The sequence below is a fragment of the Onychostruthus taczanowskii genome, unplaced genomic scaffold (genome assembly GCF_017590055.1).
Source record: "Onychostruthus taczanowskii isolate IOZ18803 unplaced genomic scaffold, ASM1759005v1 scaffold10, whole genome shotgun sequence".
In the NCBI taxonomy this organism is placed as follows: Eukaryota; Metazoa; Chordata; class Aves; order Passeriformes; family Passeridae; genus Onychostruthus; species Onychostruthus taczanowskii.
In genome coordinates this window covers 674,893-691,257 of record NW_024496526.1, presented here as the reverse complement: position 1 = coordinate 691,257, position 16,365 = coordinate 674,893, and the positions used below count along the sequence as shown (strand labels likewise).

At 55.4% G+C, this 16,365-nt stretch overlaps 1 protein-coding gene across 6 annotated transcripts in view; it reads left to right on the top strand.

Annotated features, from left to right (window-relative positions):
* LOC121338186 (ankyrin repeat and fibronectin type-III domain-containing protein 1-like) overlaps window positions 1–11,407 on the top strand; it is a 252,262-nt gene extending 240,855 nt beyond the window's left edge. For all 6 annotated transcript variants that reach the window (XM_041408916.1, XM_041408908.1, XM_041408935.1 and 3 more), the window contains 12 exons: window positions 955–1,062; window positions 1,288–1,387; window positions 1,910–2,042; window positions 2,861–2,980; window positions 3,329–3,544; window positions 3,832–3,998; window positions 4,378–4,528; window positions 5,238–5,406; window positions 5,668–5,834; window positions 6,690–6,900; window positions 7,177–7,847; window positions 10,229–11,407. In XM_041408916.1, coding sequence (XP_041264850.1) covers window positions 955–1,062; window positions 1,288–1,387; window positions 1,910–2,042; window positions 2,861–2,980; window positions 3,329–3,544; window positions 3,832–3,998; window positions 4,378–4,528; window positions 5,238–5,406; window positions 5,668–5,834; window positions 6,690–6,900; window positions 7,177–7,847; window positions 10,229–10,516 — 2,501 coding nt within the window. In that variant the 3' untranslated portion in view covers window positions 10,517–11,407. The remainder of the gene's footprint in view (window positions 1–954; window positions 1,063–1,287; window positions 1,388–1,909; window positions 2,043–2,860; window positions 2,981–3,328; window positions 3,545–3,831; window positions 3,999–4,377; window positions 4,529–5,237; window positions 5,407–5,667; window positions 5,835–6,689; window positions 6,901–7,176; window positions 7,848–10,228) is intronic.
* The last annotated feature ends 4,958 nt before the right edge of the window (window positions 11,408–16,365 follow it).

The following is a 16,365-nucleotide window of genomic DNA, read 5'->3' as shown; positions in this document are numbered from 1 at the left end:
CTGGGAACAGGTGGAGGTGAACAGTAATGATCAAAGAGGTGCAGCACCATGCACAGCTCTGGCTGCAGATCCATAAAGAACTGAAATCACCAAAAATCCATTCGCATGTCTAGGAATGCACACAGCAAGGGCACAGCAGTCTACTACCGTGGCTTTATCTTGTCCCTGTTGTGTTTGCACCCGCTTTAAAGCCCATTTGCCACCTCACACAGGTTACATTCCCTGTGACCAAGATCCAGGTGGCATCAATTCGGTGTGGCTGAAGTGAATCAGACAGGAGTGGGGTTTATTTATTTTTATTGCCAGTAATATTTCTCCCTTCAGTAGAGATCCCTCCCTGGCCCAGCAGAATATAGTCAGGCACCTCCCTGGGTGTTTTTAAAGCTACTAAAAATAGCGGCAAGTTGTAGCCAAAGTTAACAGAGCTGAACTTTCCATGGAAAACAGCAGCAGGCAGGACATGGGGTGTTTAAAGCAATTAATAAAAAGCTGAGGGAGAAGAGCCGGCAGGTCCCCAGCCCTGCTCAGGACCCTGCTGCCATCCCACAGTGGGTGGAGCTGGTGGGAGTTTATTTATGTGTTTGTCGAGGTAAGCCTGGCTTCCAGCGCTCATCTGGAGTAACTGGGGAAGACCTGAAGGAAGAGACTGGAAAGAATTTTATTTTTTAAGGCCAGAGAAGTGTAGCAGCAACAGATGGAACCTTGTTCCCCCTGGTGTGTCCCTGCCATGCTGTGGGGAAGCCGGTGGCCACGGGGTGCTGTGCAGAGCTGGGTGTTCCTGGGAAGAGTGGCACAAAGCTGGGGATCTCCCAGCACACCCAAAAGTGCCCAGCACCCACAACTTCTGCCATGCTGTGGCATGGGAGGGACACCCAGATGATGTGGGAGGAGGGGATGGGAACCCCTCTTGCCCCAGGCAGAGGGTGCCGGGGTGATGCCGGTCTGTCCCCACAGACTGGCGGGAGTACGACGGCCGGGCGCCGCGGCGGAGGGGGCAGGCTGAAGCTCTGGACCATCTCCTGGGCCAGGTGAAGACCGTCCACCAGCACTGCATTTGCCACGGTGAGCCCACAGCACAGTGCTCCAGGGAGGCTGAGGCAGGGGCAGCTGAGTCCCCAGGGTTGTGGTGTGATCCGCAGAGCTGGGATGGTGCAGGTATAGGTCTGTGCCGTGGATGTGAAGAGCAGGGAGACAGCTCAGGCAGTGGAGACCTCAGTATGCCTTCCCAATGGGCTGGTATCAGCTCTTCATCTCGTGCTGCAGCATCCTCTGCTCTCTGCTCCACAGAGCCCTGCAAGAACCAGCCCCAGAGCAGAAAGCATTCGGTCTCCAAGAGCCTCAAGCACCTCTTCCACCCTGGCAGCAAGTTTCTCAAGACACTGAAGCGGTGAGAGGCTGGTGCACGGGGATGGTGAGAGCCCCTGTCCCAGCAGGGCCACAGAGCTGCCATCCTGAGAGCTGTGCCTGCACATTGGGGGCTGGGAGTGCTCAGAGCAGGGTCTGCACTGGGAGTGAGCTGATGGTGTCAGTGGAGATGAGTCCCATGGCCCAGAGATCAGAGGTTCTCTTGGTGTTTCTATTTGCACTGGCCAGGCTGTGCTGGTGCCGAGATCCCTGCATCACCTCTGGGGCTCACCTGGCACTCCACCTTGTCCAGACCCAGAGTGTCCCCTGCACAGTCTGGCCCATCTCTGTCCCATGTGCTGCAGGGTCATGGGCTGTGGTATCTGCTGGGGCATGTTGGGTTCCTGTTCCTGCTCCCATACCAGCCACAAGCCTCTTCTGCCACGGGCTGTTGGAGAGAAGTGGGGGACCTGGGGCAGGGCATCTCCTCTCAGGAAAGAGACCCTTTGGAAGATGGAGCTGGCAGCTGGGGGTGGCACTGAAGTCCGTCTTCCCTCCCGTGCAGGGGCCTCTACCTGACAGCCATCTTCTACAAGGACGACAACATCCTGGTGACCCACGAAGATCAGATCCCTGTGGTGGAGATTGATGACACCTATTCCTGCCTGCTCATGCAAGATTTCCTCTGGCTCACCAAGGTGGGTGGCTGAGGGCAGAGGACAAGGAATACCCTGTGCTTGGGCAGAGGGCCAGGAGTACCAAGGTGACCCAGGCAGGCATCAGGCAACACTTCTGCCCCTCCAGCCCAGACACTGGGGCTTGACAGTGCAGGCAGCCCGTGGACTTGCTTCTTGCTGAGGTTCAGCATGGACCAGGAAACTTCCAGGGAATGGCATTTCATCCCAACCCATGGAAGCCCAAAGATGGGTGACAGATCAGAGCCACTGGGCAGACTATGTGCCAGGATGGGTGGGCACTGCCTCTCCACAGGGATGTTGAACTGCTTCCCCTCAGCATTCTTCTATGGCACCTCTGCCTCTGCTGTAGGATACACAGGGATCTGTTACCAGCTCCCCCAATGTCAGCAGACTTAGGGAAAGGGCATGTGGGCAGCTCAGGACCAAAATAATGTGCTGGTTGATCCTTATCTACTGATGGAGAGTGCTTTCTTCTCCCTCCCCACCTTGGCCACCTTGTGTTCAAGCTTAAGGTTTCAGTCCTAGATGAAGATGGATGTCTGAGTGGACATGGCTCAGGGCTGCCCTCGGGTGCAGGCTCTGGAGGCATCTCAGCACCTGTGGCACAGGGATTTGTTTGCACCCCTGCTGAGAGGTGCTGCATGCCCATACACATCCCTAACCCAACTCAGAGAGCCAAACGATTTCCCCAAAACCCCCCGGTGTGACCCAGCTGCAGCAGCTGTGACACTCTGTGGTGTGTGCAGGTGTCACATATGGATGACACTCTGTGGTGTGTGCAGGTGTCACATATGGATGACACTCTGTGGTGTGTGCAGGTGTCATGTATGTGGGACGAGATCCTGTGGTTACGGCAGTGTGTCACCGTGTCCCAGTCCTCCTGCTCCTGCATCCTGCAGACACGCTTCAAGATGCTGCTGGCCATCTCGCAGATGCAGGTGAGGGTCAGCCTAGGGGGGAACAAACACTTCAAGTGGGATGCTGGAGGCTGAGCTCCCTTGGGAGCAGCATGCAGATGTACCACAGTTGGGATAAACCCAGGATCTGCTGGCCACGACTGTGTGTCCCTGCCTCGTCCCCACAGCAGGACTCCAGCTGTGGGACAGTGAAGTGCCAGGTGTCATGGCAGTCTCCTGCAGAAGGGCTGGGGACCATCAGGGTGCTTTTCTGGGCAGACTGGTTTCCAGCAGGCAGCTGCAGGCACATCCCAGCTGCCCAGACCCACCGTGCCTCCAGGATGTCCCCTGACCCTCTGCTTTCTCTTGCCTTCCCACCCTGTCACACAGGGGCTGCTAGGCATCCAGGACCTGGGGCAGGTCTTCTTTGAGCCCATCAAAGATAAACAGGGCAACATCCTCGTCGTCACCCTGAAGGAGGTGAAGACCAACCAGACCTTCGAGAGCGTCCGCTGGGTCCCCATCTGCAAGCTGCAGACCAGCCGCAAGTCCGTGTCCTCCCCCGAGGAGCCCACAGCTCTGGACATGCTGCTCATCTCCATCCAGGTGTGTGCTGGGGCAGGGATGGCAGTGGGCTCCCCTGGGAAACACCAGTGCTCCCTGCTCCCCCTTGGCCGGGAAAGGTCACAGCAGAGGGGGAGCAGAGCCCAGCCAACCTCCAAAAATCCTGTTGTTTCAAGGGGAGGCATCAAGTTGGTGCCAGATTCAACCCGCCAGCACTGGGTTGTCTTCCTGTGCCACTCCCCTTCTCTAGCTGGACTGGCTGTGCTACAAGCATCAGCACAAGCCCTGCTGTGAGGACTCGCTTGGTCCAGCAGTGCCTTTGTTCCCAGGACAAGCTGGCTTATCACCAGCGGAGCAGCCATGCCCTCTCCTCGGGCCTCTACCTGGGCTACTTGAAGCTGTGCAGTGCCGTGGATCAGATCCGAGTGCTGGTGCCAGAGCAGCTCCCCAACATCCTGTGCCACGTCAAGATCCGCTCCAACCCCAACATCTCTAGGTGGGATTTGCAGGGCTGCTCTGTCCCACCCAGGCTAACAGCATCCATCACCTCCTGCTTCAGCAGCAGCATAATATTCCCTCCTATCCCTGCCATGCAGGACTCTCAGGCACAGGGAGGGGTTGCTAGGGTGTCTTGTGTGGGGTCAGGGCTGAACTCGACAATCCTTGTGGGTCCTATCCAGCTCAGCATATTCTGTGATTCTGATTCAGCCTAGAGCAAAACAAGTTCCCTCTCTACCTCCACCTCTCCCAAACCTCTGGGGATGCTGCACTGTCTGAGAGAGGAACAGCCAAGCAAACACAGCTCTCAGAGAAACTGTGTCCACGTCCACCCAAACTGCTCCCTCCTTCACTTGTCTGTCTCTGGCCTTCTGCAGGGAGGAGTGGGAGTGGCTGCAGAAGATGGCCAGCGTGGAGGAACCTGTTCCCACAGAGCCAGAGACTGACAGGTCCCAAAACCCCTTCTTTCAAGAGCTCCAAGTGGCCATCAAGGAGCTGATGACCCTGGTGAACATCCCATTGCAAGAGGTAGAGGCAGGAGCCAAGGTCTGGGCAGAGGGAGGGGATGGGGCTGTGAGCACAGTGCTGGTGGTTGCAGCAGGTGGGGAACTACATGTCTGATCCTCCTTGTGAGGCTGAGCACCCAGATTTTAGTGCTGTGCAAACAGAAGGTGAGTGCTGAGTCTGCGCTGTCCATGGTCAGTGTCCACAGGAGCTGTTTGTCCTTCCCACACTGCAACAAATCTGGGTTTGTTACTGCTGCCAGTGGTTTGGTCCCGGGCAGCACGAGACCAGCTCAACTCTATCTCTCCAAAGCAGGCTGGCCCCTGGCCAGAACTGGGCCAGAGCTGCAGCCCCTGGGGCCAGGCTGCATCGGGAGAAACCTTCTTCCACCATGCCAAATATCTGCTGGGAAGCAATCCAGCAGCCCCAGTGACAGGTATGTGCTTCTGGCTGGGCAGCTGGGAGGGCACCTCCCTGCTCATCGCTGGTGGCACGTTTTCAACACCCTGCCATGTTGACTTTGACCAGAAGTTTTGAAACTTTTAGGAAAAATTAGAGAATAAGTGATGAGATTATGCAGATTATGCCAGAAGCAAGGAGTCTCTGGTTGTGTGCTGAAGCTGCAGTGTCCCCTGGCTGCAGGTGGTCCCTGAGGACTACTCCGTGCATGAGGACTGGGCAGAGGCCCCACCAGGTGATGTGTGCAGCTGTTACCTGCACTGTCTTCTTGCAGGCCAAAGACTTCCGTCTGTACAGCCAAGAGGTGCTGGACTTCGGGGATCAGGTCTCCTTCCTGCTGCTGCTGCCTCCATCAGATGACGTCTGCACTGCTCCAGGCCAGAACAACCCCTATACCCCTCGCTCTGGCTTCCTCACACTGCCACTGCAGATCTTCGAGCTGGGTGAGGAGAGGGAATGCCACAACCCAGCTCTGCTGGTCCCCTTGTCCTCTGAGGCCTCCTGAGAGCTGGGCTGGGCAGTGGAGTGCCTAGAGTTCCCTCACTCCCTCGAGAGAAGGGATGGAGGGGTGTACTGAGGGCTGTCCAGGTGGACTAATGGACAGTGTTGCCTCCTCATCTTGGGTGATAGGAAGGAGGCCATAGGGCATCCACAGCATGGGACCTCATGTTTTTCATCCCCCCTTCTCTTGTTTCCTCTCCCAGTCCACTTCTTCACGTACAACCGGGAGTTCATCACACAGTACTGCCAGGTGTCCGCCCTGCTGGAGCTGGAGTCACTCCTCTCCCAGCAGAGCCTCAGGGAGGCTTTCTCTGATGCTGAGCTCTCCACTGCCAAGCAGAGGCACCAGCAGGTTCAGGACTACATCCAGGTATGGGGTGGGAGGAGGATCGACAGTGGCCCTGACCTGCTAGGACTCAGGCAGCAGGATCTGCATCCGGGCTGTTCCCTGGTCTTGGTGGCCCCAGGTCATTTCTCTAATATGGCTGATGGGCAGCAGCAGGCTGGTCTTTCATAGATTCATGGAATGGTTTAGGTTGGAACAGATACTAAACCTCATCCAGTTCCACCTTCCACTATCCCAGATTGCTCCAAACCATGTCCAACCTGGCCTTAGACACTTCCAGGGATCCAGGGGCAGCCACAGCTTCTCTGGGTATCCTGTGCCAGGGCCTGCCCACCCTGCCAGGGAATAATTCCTTCTGAATATCCCATCTAACCCTGCCCTCTGGCAGTGGGAAGCCATTCACCCTTGTCTTGTCCATCCAGGTCCTCGTCCCATCCCTCCGTCCCTTGTCCCCAGTCCCTCTCCAGCTCTCCTGGAGCCCCTTTAGGCACTGCAAGGGGCTCTGAGGTGTCCCCTGGAGCCTCCTCTTCTCCATGCTGCAACTGCTTTATCGAGCAACTTCTTACTTCAATGATCACATTAAAAATCCCAAGGAAAGTGCACATGCCCTCCTTGCTAGAAAAAGGCCTGCAAGTGCATTTTAGGATGGACTTGCAAAAGGGCATCCCACACTACCCCTGTCCCCAGCATGCCTGGTGAACCAGCAGCTGCATCCTCCTTCTACCTGAGAGCACTTTCTTTGCCTTTCCCAGCTCAGGGATTCCCGCAAAGCTCTGGGGAGATGTGTGTGTACAGACTCACTCACATGTTTTGCCATGGGACTTTCTTGTTGCTGTTGTTTGCTGTGTGAAAGGGCTCCTCCATTTCCTCTGTTGGCAGCAAATGGAGGAGATCTGGCGAGAGATGCGCTGGATCATGGATGTCCTGCAGCACGCCCGCTACAAGCAGCCCTCCTGTGGGATCTCTCTCAGTGGTTTCCTCTGTGAGACTGGGGGGCCAGTGAAGGAGAAAACTCGATCCTCCTCATCCCACCTTGACTACCTTCCATCCCCAGTGCTCTCACCAGAGACCAGCCGCAAGCTCAACTCCGGTACGGACCCGGCGGTGCCAAGCTCCTGCCGGGTGGGCTCAGGGGCTGCCCGTGCCCGGGGGGTTGGGGGTGGCTGTGCCCGAGGTGCCAGCAGGGCTGGAGCCGGGTACGTGCAGGGCGGTCGGTGTCAGCCGGGCCAGGACCCGCCCTGCCTGTGCCGTGGCGAGCGCAGCTCGGGTGTGTGACAAGGGGTGAACCTCAGAGGCTTCCCTGGATTCCACCTCAGCGGGGGATTCCCACTCGGGCTGAGCCGCTCTTTGCTTCTCTCACCCCTAGCGGACTCGCACGGCCTGTCGGACGAGGAAGGCTCCTCGGAAGTGTTCCTGGCCACCGACAGTGACTACGACTCCAGCCGGGCGCAGAGCCCGAAGGAGCTGGACCTGGTGTGCTCCACCTCGGGGCCCGAGTGCTGCGGCCGGAGGGCGGCCCGCACCCTGCGGGACAGCGCCCCGGACGTCCTGCAGAGCCACGAGCTCAAGAGCCCACCCCCAGTGCCGCCACCGCCAGAGGAGCCCCGGCCACCCAAGCTCTACGACAGTGACTTTGTCCTGCCCAGCCGGCAGATCGAGCTGCTGCGCATCACGGAGAAGCGACAGGCGTACTGCGTTCGGACCAGCAGCCTGGACTTCCCCAAGCCCCACTGCCCCGCCCCGAGAAAGTCCTGCCCTGGCTCCGTGGACAGCTCCCCGGCCGAGAGCAGGACCGCGGGCCCCTGCGGGCAGCCCAGGCCGGGGGCCGGCTCCACAGCCAGCCCCGAGCGCCGCCGGGCCGGGCAGGGTTCCGAGCCCGTCTGCCAGACGCGCTCGGATGAGCGGACTCAGGACTTGCCAGAGCAGCAGCCGGAGCAGCCTGGGGGCTTGGCCGACCAAGGGAAGAAGCAGGGCTCTGTCACCTTGAGGGTCTGCCCTCAGTACGAAACGGGACTCTCCAGAGAGACCAGTGTCAAGGTACTGGAGCCTGTAACGCGTGGCGGAGCGGCTCTGCCGTGCCCGGAGGGACAGGGCTGGCACGATGGGGACAGAGGCAGCAGGGCTCATGTACCCCACACCTGGCACAGGCTCTCCCCATCCTCCACCATCCCGGGGGTGAGGTCCCCTGGAGACTCGCAGCACTCCTGCCGTGACTCCCTCTGTCCCTGCTGTAGATGAGGCTCCTGGTAGGACAGGGTGTCTCTGCAGGAGCGATGGCTGCTGCTGCAGAAGGAGTGAGCCAGGGCCGCATGTAGTGAATTTTGGGGACAAGGCGGTGGGGCTGAAGTTCAGCTCTTGGTCTGTGATTCAGCAGGTGACAGCAGGTTGGTGCCACCCAGTGTGAGCAGGCAGAGCAAAGGACACATTTTTGGGGTTTTTTTGTTTTGTTTTTTTTTTTTGTTTTGTTTTGTTTTGTTCTGTTTGTTTGTTTGTTTTGGGAGGGCTTGGGTTTGGGTTTTTTTGGGGGGGAGGGTGGGGCTTTTTTGTTTTGTTTTGTTCTGTTTGTTTGTTTGTTTTGGGAGGGCTTGGGTTTGGGTTTTTTTGGGGGGGAGGGTTGGGCTTTTTTGTTTTGTTTAAAATAAAGAGAGAAGAAAAACCTGACTGTTCTAACAGGGGAAAAAAGACAAAATAGCAGATGAGTGTATTAGCAGAAATCCAAATCTTCCTTGATATATCTGAGCTACTGATATAATAACTGAATCCATTGTTTAAGATATGTCCTTGCCACATCCTGGTGTTCAAACACATCATCCTTCCAGGCCAAAATTCATCTGTCACCCCTGCCCTGGCCATGCTCCTTCTATAGCCTTCCCTTCCCAGGTGTGTGGTCTCTGCTCCAGCCTTCCCCATTAGGGAAGGGAGAGCAGGAACCTTTTGTCTCCGGCCTGGGGCATCTCCAGTGGCAGAACCCACTCTAGTTCTGGCTGGGGCAGCAGGCAGAGCTCCTTCCATGCTCCTTCAGACTATGCTGGAGCAGCTGTGTTATCTGACTCCTCTCCATGAGAGCTTTGCTGCCAAGAGCTGATCCTACCACCTCTGATCACTCACACCTGCTCCAGGTGGGGTCCCCCACAGATGACCATCCCCCACATCTTGGGTAGGTGCCCCTCTGGCTTTGTGGCCTCCTTTGGTCCCAACCATGGAGATCCTTCCCCTGTTGAAATGTCCTTTCTGAGACATTCCTGGTGCCCAGGACTGAGGATGACAGAGCAGAAAGTCGTTAAACCATGGACTGGTGTGGGTTGAAATCAGCCCTAAAGGAATGGCAGAGGAAGAACAGCGCCAGCAGGCTGACTGGTTTATTGCTGGGGAGGTTTGATAGCCGGTGTCTCTGCACCCAGCCAGGACATCCTAGCAGAGACAACTCTGCCTCGCTGGATTATTTTGTTTGAGGAATGCCCATAGATTTCTGTGGAACTGAAGCGCAGCCCTCAGGTTCTTGGCGGGCTGCCCATGTGGCTTTTGAAGTTGCAAAGCTTTGGACACGCCTGCTTGAAAGCGTTTTACGATGTTCTCCTTGAAGAAAAGCGAGTTCAAAGGCACGGCTCCTCGGCTGGTGTAAATCAGCTGAGCCCTGCCATGGCTGTTCAGGGCTGGCAGTGCTCACGTGGGCCCAGAGCTGGGACCACCCTGTGTGGGCAGCACTGCTGGCACTCTGCAAGCCCTCACAGATGTGCCAAAGGAAACGTTGCCTTGCCTGGGCGAGGATGGATGTCCTGCCTTTGGGCCTTTGAAGCCAAGCAGTGGCTCCCAGCGTTAGCAGCCAGGGTCCTGATAAGCTCATTTTCTTGACAGGATTTGGGATTCACAGGGCTGTCCCCAGGGAAGCAGAGGGCAAGGGTAGCTGTTGGTGGGAGAACCCCAAGCTTGTGCATGGGGTGAAATTTATCGCCATGTTCCAAAGAGGTTTCAGTTGTAGTTTGGCAGAGCTGTTGTGATCCAGCTGGTCTGAGGGTCTGGATCCTGCTCACAAGAGGGACTTCACACAGATCCCTCCATGGTACCAGGAGCAGGACAGGGACTGTCCCTCTCCAGCTCCAGGTGATGAGACAGTGGGGCAGCCTCAGCAGAGCTGTAGTGACACATGCAAGGGTTGAGTGGCAAGGACTTGGAAACAGGAGTAGAGGCAGGAGAGTAGTCCATAAGTTTGGGCCCTGGCATGCAGAGGCTCCCTTGGGCATTCCCTGGGCACAGTGTGCCCATGGCTCTGTGCCAGGCTGCTGCCACCTGCTCACAGGCACCACTGGGCAGCTGTTCCTCCACCCTCACCATTCCTCCACGCCATTTGCTGCCTCCGGCCCCAGTTCCTCCTCATTCCTCCCCCTTACCATCCATCTCTCCCATCTCTCTCTCCACAGCTGCACATCACCAGCCAGACGCCTGCCAGGGAGGTGGTGAAGCTGGTGGTGCTGGAGATGAACGACATCTCGCGGGGCGTGCTGGGCGGCTCGGCCGCCGTCTGCTACGGCGAGGAGCAGCTGGAGCACTTCGGACTGGTGTTCGCCGCCAACGAGAGCGAGCAGTGGCTTCCCGATGACTTCTTGCCTCTGTCCCTCCACACCAGCCAGCCCGAGGGGCGGTTCTACGTCCGCATCAAGGAGACATCCCCTCTGGTGCTCCAGTACGGGCCAGCCACCACCGTATGAGAGGAGGAGAGTCGGTGGGATGGAGAAGAGACCTCGGCTTCCAGAGAGCAGACAGCTCGTCTCTGATGCTTCCTTCTTCCACAGACACCCTCTCATCAGGCATCCGCGGGGTGGAATGGGATCACACTGGGTTGTGTGTTATTTGTTTGTGCTATTTTTTAAATTTTTTTTTTTTTTAACCAAAGAGACATCGAGACTCAGTTTTTCTGACTGGAGGAGGGTGGAGTCCAGAGACCTCAGAGCTCAGGAGGAATCTCTGCAGGAATGGAATTTTTGAAAGTAAACATTTTTAAGGAGAAACAGGGGAGAGAGAGAGAGGAAAAATATTACAAGAAGAAGCAGCAATACTTTTTTTCCCCCTTTTTTTTCTGAAAAGCCTTGTTTGGGATTCGCTGAAGGCAAAGCCACAGAGGATTGCTGGGGAGGGTTGTGGTGTCAGTGAGGAGAGGGCAGGAACCACAAGGACAACCCTGCGAAGGGTGTTTTCCTATCTGCCCTCCTTTCACTGCACCTGGAGAAATAATTCTTGCACAAAGTTCTTGGAACAAAATTATATTAGTATTTTTATTCTGAAAAAAGTCAATAATCATTGTGCCAGAGCCACTAGAGTTAGGTAAAGGTGAAGACTCTTTGACTTGTTCCAAGACTAAAGGAACCCATGCAGCCAGCCCCCTGCACTCACAGACGTGTCAATACCACACTAGAGATTTGCTATGGGGCATCTCCTGCAACCCCCTGGGCTTCCCTGTCCCCCTGGGTGCCGTTTTGTTCTGGTGATTGTGCTTCTCTAGTACGTCCTACAGCATGACATTTTGTTAGCCACTAGGTCTCCTGTTAACAAGGTTATTTTTCTGATCTCCTGTGGTCCATAGTAAAGCCAACTGCTGCTGAGTGCATATCACTTGTCCTTCTTGTGGCTGGGTGCGTAGCATTCCATCATCCATCTCCCAAACCAGCTCTGATTCCAAGGGCTGGGCTCCTCTTTCCCAGGAGTGTTTAGTGGGATGCTTCCCACGCTGTGCAGTGTTACATTAACACACAAATCACATGTGTGGGAGAAAAGTACTAGTCAAAAATGCTCTTCTGGGACTCGTTGCTCTGCAAGGCAGCAAGATAAGGTTGGGTGTGCCAAGGCATCACCTCCATGGGCTGGTGAAACCCCAGAGCTGTAGGGCTGGATTCCTAGGTCAGGTCCTGCAGCCTCCACTGAGGGAAGAACACCTGCAGAGGAGCAGGGATGGCAGTGAGAGCTCACAGCTGTGTCACAGCTGGCACAAGCACTGCGAGGAAGATTCCAGTCTGGCACCCCTTGGCAAGGTGAGGCTTCTGATGCTGCTGCTCCTGCAGCAGCCACCTCACTGTCCTTCCCTTGGCACAGAGGGATCAGGGCTGGGCAGCAGCCCCCATCACTGGGTGCCAGGCTGCAGGAGGGGCTCTGTGTGCAGCCATGAGGGTCAGCTGTCGCTCCGCAGAGGTTCCTCATTCCTCGCCTTGCGGCCACCAGCGTGGCACAGGCAGGAATATCTCCCAGCACGAACCCTTCCTGCCCCACGTCAGAGCCACTGTGGAGGGGAGGATCCTGTGCCAGCCCCTCAGCTGGTGCAAATCAACCGGCACCACATTGACGTCAGTGCAGGCACCGCCATGGAATGTGGAGGCGAGTGACAAAGGAGCTTTTTAAAAGGTGCTTCTCCCATCTCCTCTCTCCTTTGCTTGTCTTCTGCCTCAAGTTAAAACAAGCCCCACTCTCCCAGGTCAAGGAAGAAGTGGGTTGGTGAGTGCAGAGGTTCCCATGGTGTTTGTCATTGTTGGGCATCCACAGGCATTGACATCCCAAAGAGGCAGGAGCTGAAGGGTGGCCCTTCCCTTTCCGTGTGTCACCTGCTGATGCTCAGAGCCTGAGGCAAGGCAGAGGGAAGGCACAGCTGGTGGAAAACTAAGTGTCTTTTTGAAAGTCACAGAATGAATTCAGTGTTAGATCAGGGCTATGTGCAGAAAGCTACATCTGTGTCCCTGATGCTCCTCAGCATGGAGCTGTGCAACTCCTGATGCCCTTTTATTTGACCCCAGAAGGGAAAAAGTCCTCCCTTTTCCTTAAGAATTTGTTCTCCCTTCCTAGAAACCCAGTCCTTCAAGAGAGAGGGAGCCATGACCCAAAGCCAGGTGCTGCTCTTTGGGGTGGGCCTGAGACAATGTCTGCATCTGGAGCTGCTGCCCACCCCCCTGTGCAGAGCTGTGCCTGTGCAAGGGTCTCACTGGCCATGCAAAGCTTTTTCTGCAGGAGCTGCTCTGGCCACACAGCAGCTTGGATCACTTGGCTGCAGGGAACAGTATGGGGCCTCCTCCCCTTGCTGCGGAGAGGAAGAGAGAAGGAGCCAGGGCCTGAGTAGGAGCAGAGTTGGATGCGAGTCGGAAGAGCAGGAGTTGCACAGCTATTTTGTGGGAAGCCCCACAACGAGGAACACGGGGATGTGTGATGTCCTGATGCAACTCACTCCTCATAGAATGACACAAGATTTGGGGTTGGGAGGGACCTCTGGAGATCATACAGTCCAACCCCTTGCCCAGGCAGGGTCACTTGGAGCAGGTGACACAGGAATGTGTCCAGGTGGGTTTCCAGTGTCTTGAGAGGGGTAACTCCACACCCTCCCTGGGAAGCTCTTCCAGTGCTCTGCCACACTGCCTGGAAAGAACTTCTTCCTAATGTTGTAGAACTTCATGTGTTTTTGTTTGTGGTCATCATTCCTTCTCTTGCTGAGCTTCACTAAAAAGACTCTGGCACTGTCTTCTTGGCACCTGCCTTGGAGATATTTGTACGAATTGATGGGATCCCCTCTCAGTCTTCTCTTCTCCAGACTAACCAGGCCCAGCCCCCTCAGTCTCTCCTCATAAGGAGGTGCTCCACACCCTTCATCCTCTTTGTGGCCCCTACTGCACAGCATTCCTTGCAGAATGGCACTTGCAAGGTGGTTGTCTCTTTTCATATTTTCCTTCTCTCCCTTGATGGTTTCATGGGCACATACCAATGTTTTCTTTCTGAGCAGGTTGTTGAGCCTCCAGACACTCTCCTGCCCCTCCCCACAGTCAAGGACTGGGAATACAAGGCAGCAGGCTCTGTCTGTGGCAGTTTTAAGGCTGCCATGTCGGTACTGGGGTGTGGGAGCCATGGTGGCTCTTTGAGGTGGTGTGGCAAGGTGTTGGGTGAGCCCTGTCAGCACCAGGATTCAGAGTTAGCCCTGTAGGGCTCCTTGCACTGATGCAGAGGGTTGTGAAGGGGTTTTCTCCACGGGGACCTGGCACTTGCTCTGGCATGTGCACCATGGCACAGGCTAGGGAGGAGAATCCCCAAAGCACCTGAGCTCAGCCCTGCTGTCTCCTGCCTTGGAAGCTTTGTAGCATCTCTTTTCTCCAGTATTTAATGAGCAAAGCAGGTGAGAATCCTGGAGGGCTGGGACACTGTACCTCCACAGGGCTGTGTCACCTGGCACAGACACACCTGTACCTGTACGTGCACCTCACCTTTGTGCCATGCACCCACCTGAACCCAGGTGAGCCCCTTCAGTGCTGGTTACCGCTCTGCACTGGGATGATGGAATCAGGGGTTCATCCAGGTTGGAAAATCGCTCTGAGATCATGAGTCCAACCATTAAATCCAGCACTGCCAAAGCCACCACTAACCCACGCTCCCAAGTGCCACATCCACATGGCTTTTAAATTTCTCCAAGGGTGGTGACTCCACCACTCCCCTGGGCAGCTGTGCCAGTGCCCAAACACTCTTTCCATGAAGAATTTTTTCCAATATCCAATCTGAAACTCCCTTGCTGCAACTTGAGGCTGTTTCCTCTCCTCCTGTCCCTGTTCCCTGGGAGCAGAGCCTGACCCCCATCTGGTTGCCCCCTCCTGTCAGGAGTTGTGCAGAGACAGAAGGGCCCCTCTGAGCCTCCTTTTCTCCAGGATGAGCCCGCTCAGCTCCCTCAGCTGCTCCTGGTGCTCCAGCCCCTTCCCCAGCTCTGTTCCCTTCCTTGGACATGCTCCAGCCCCTCAGTGTCCTTCCTGTCATGAGGGGCCCAGAACTGACCCCAGGACTGGGTTGTGGTCCCTGCCCAGGTCCCGCTGGACACACTGACGCCATCCCAACACCCTGCACACACCATCCCTGGGTTTGGTACCAACTCTCCCTAGACAATCCCCCATCCTGGAGATGTGTGTCCTTAAAAATCCCCTCCAGGCTGGGGTGGGTATGAACAGTGCTCATCTGGGAGGTGGGAAGAAGCAGGGTTTGAGGGCAGCAGTGGACCCCACAGGGGGGTGCATTTCCCAGCTTCCCTTGGAGGCAGCTGACATTCTACTCTTCCAGGTGATGTGGAGCACCAAGAGATGATGCTGCAGAACAATTCATACCTTTGGAGGGTTTTTTGTCTCTTTGTCATTGCCATTTTTTCACTAACAGCACAAAAATGCAGATCAGCGAATTGGGTTTTGCTCCTGGGCACAGTGAAGCAAAGTGTGAACCTGTCTGAGTGGACAAACAGGTCTTCTCCCTTCCCTTGGAGGTAGGCCCAGGTCCAGAATCACAGCAGGGGAAAACCAGAGTACTTCCATGCAGCTTAACAGGAATGTGTTCATTTCCACTGCCAAAGGATCTGTGCCTCAGTGGTATTCTGCTCACATCATATGAATTCACAGAAATAAACCTGAATTGTGACACTGAATTTTCTACCCAAAATCAGGAGCTTGTTGGCATCAATTCTGAAGTATCTGATTTGCTTTCATCCTGTCCAAAGGGAGTTGCTCGGTTCATCAGACATGAATCCAGGTTTGTGCTTCCCAAAGTTTGCTCTCTGAGTCTGAGGCATGGGAGTATTTTGTTTGGGTTTTTTTAGTTTGTTTTGGGGGGTGTTTAATTTTTCTTCTCGCTTTTTTTTCTGGGACACTTCTCTCCTTAGTACTGGTTATAGGGGATGGCTGAGGAGCTGCTGCAATGGCCACAGAGATGAGATGCTCTGAGCCTGCCCCACTGAAGGCAGTGAAAGCCTTTCTCCCCTCAAACAGGAGGTGAGAACAAGAGCAAGACTCATCCCAGCCATCCAAAAGAGCGTGGAAGATCCATGGCTGTCCCAGCACATGCAATTACGAAGTTAATTAGTTCTCTGTCATCTGTAGGAACTCCATACCACTCTGTGCAGTGTCAGGAGCTGTTTACCCATGGAGCTTATGAATAGTGTTGCTGTACAATTGCAAGGTGGTGTGATGGGATCCATGCTGGTGAATCGAGGGGCTGCAGGGTGCCCACACTTTCCATCCCCCACCCAGATGCCCACAGAAGATGCAGCTCTGCTGAGAAAAACCCCTTTGGCCTGAGGCTCGTGGCCAGGAGCCTTTGCTCAGGATCCCAGTCATCCCTGGAAAACCACACTGGTCTGCTCTGTGCACTGTGGGCAAAACCACTTCCCATGTGGAACCGGGCTGGACAGCACGGATCTTAGAGCAAGACTGCAATTTCCCAACCACAAAGACACTTGGTCTGGAGGAGAGGAGAGTCCGGGTAACACTAGCACCATCGGAAAGCTCTGGATGACTTTGGTGTGTCTAGGATTTTTTGGCTTGAGGTTCTCCAAACCCATGTACAGACCAGGCAGGAAACAGCTCTTTCCATCCCAAGAAAATTCCTGTGACACAGGGAAGTCCTCTTCTAAAATGTGAAAACAGGAACTGAGAATACAAAGATACAAATTCATGAGGAAGCAGTAGTGCGTTATTTTATTTTATTTCCACTTAAAAAGGAAAAGCAAACCAGAGTGGTTTTTTAACCAAACTCACTTTCATTGAAAAACCAAAACATAGAAACA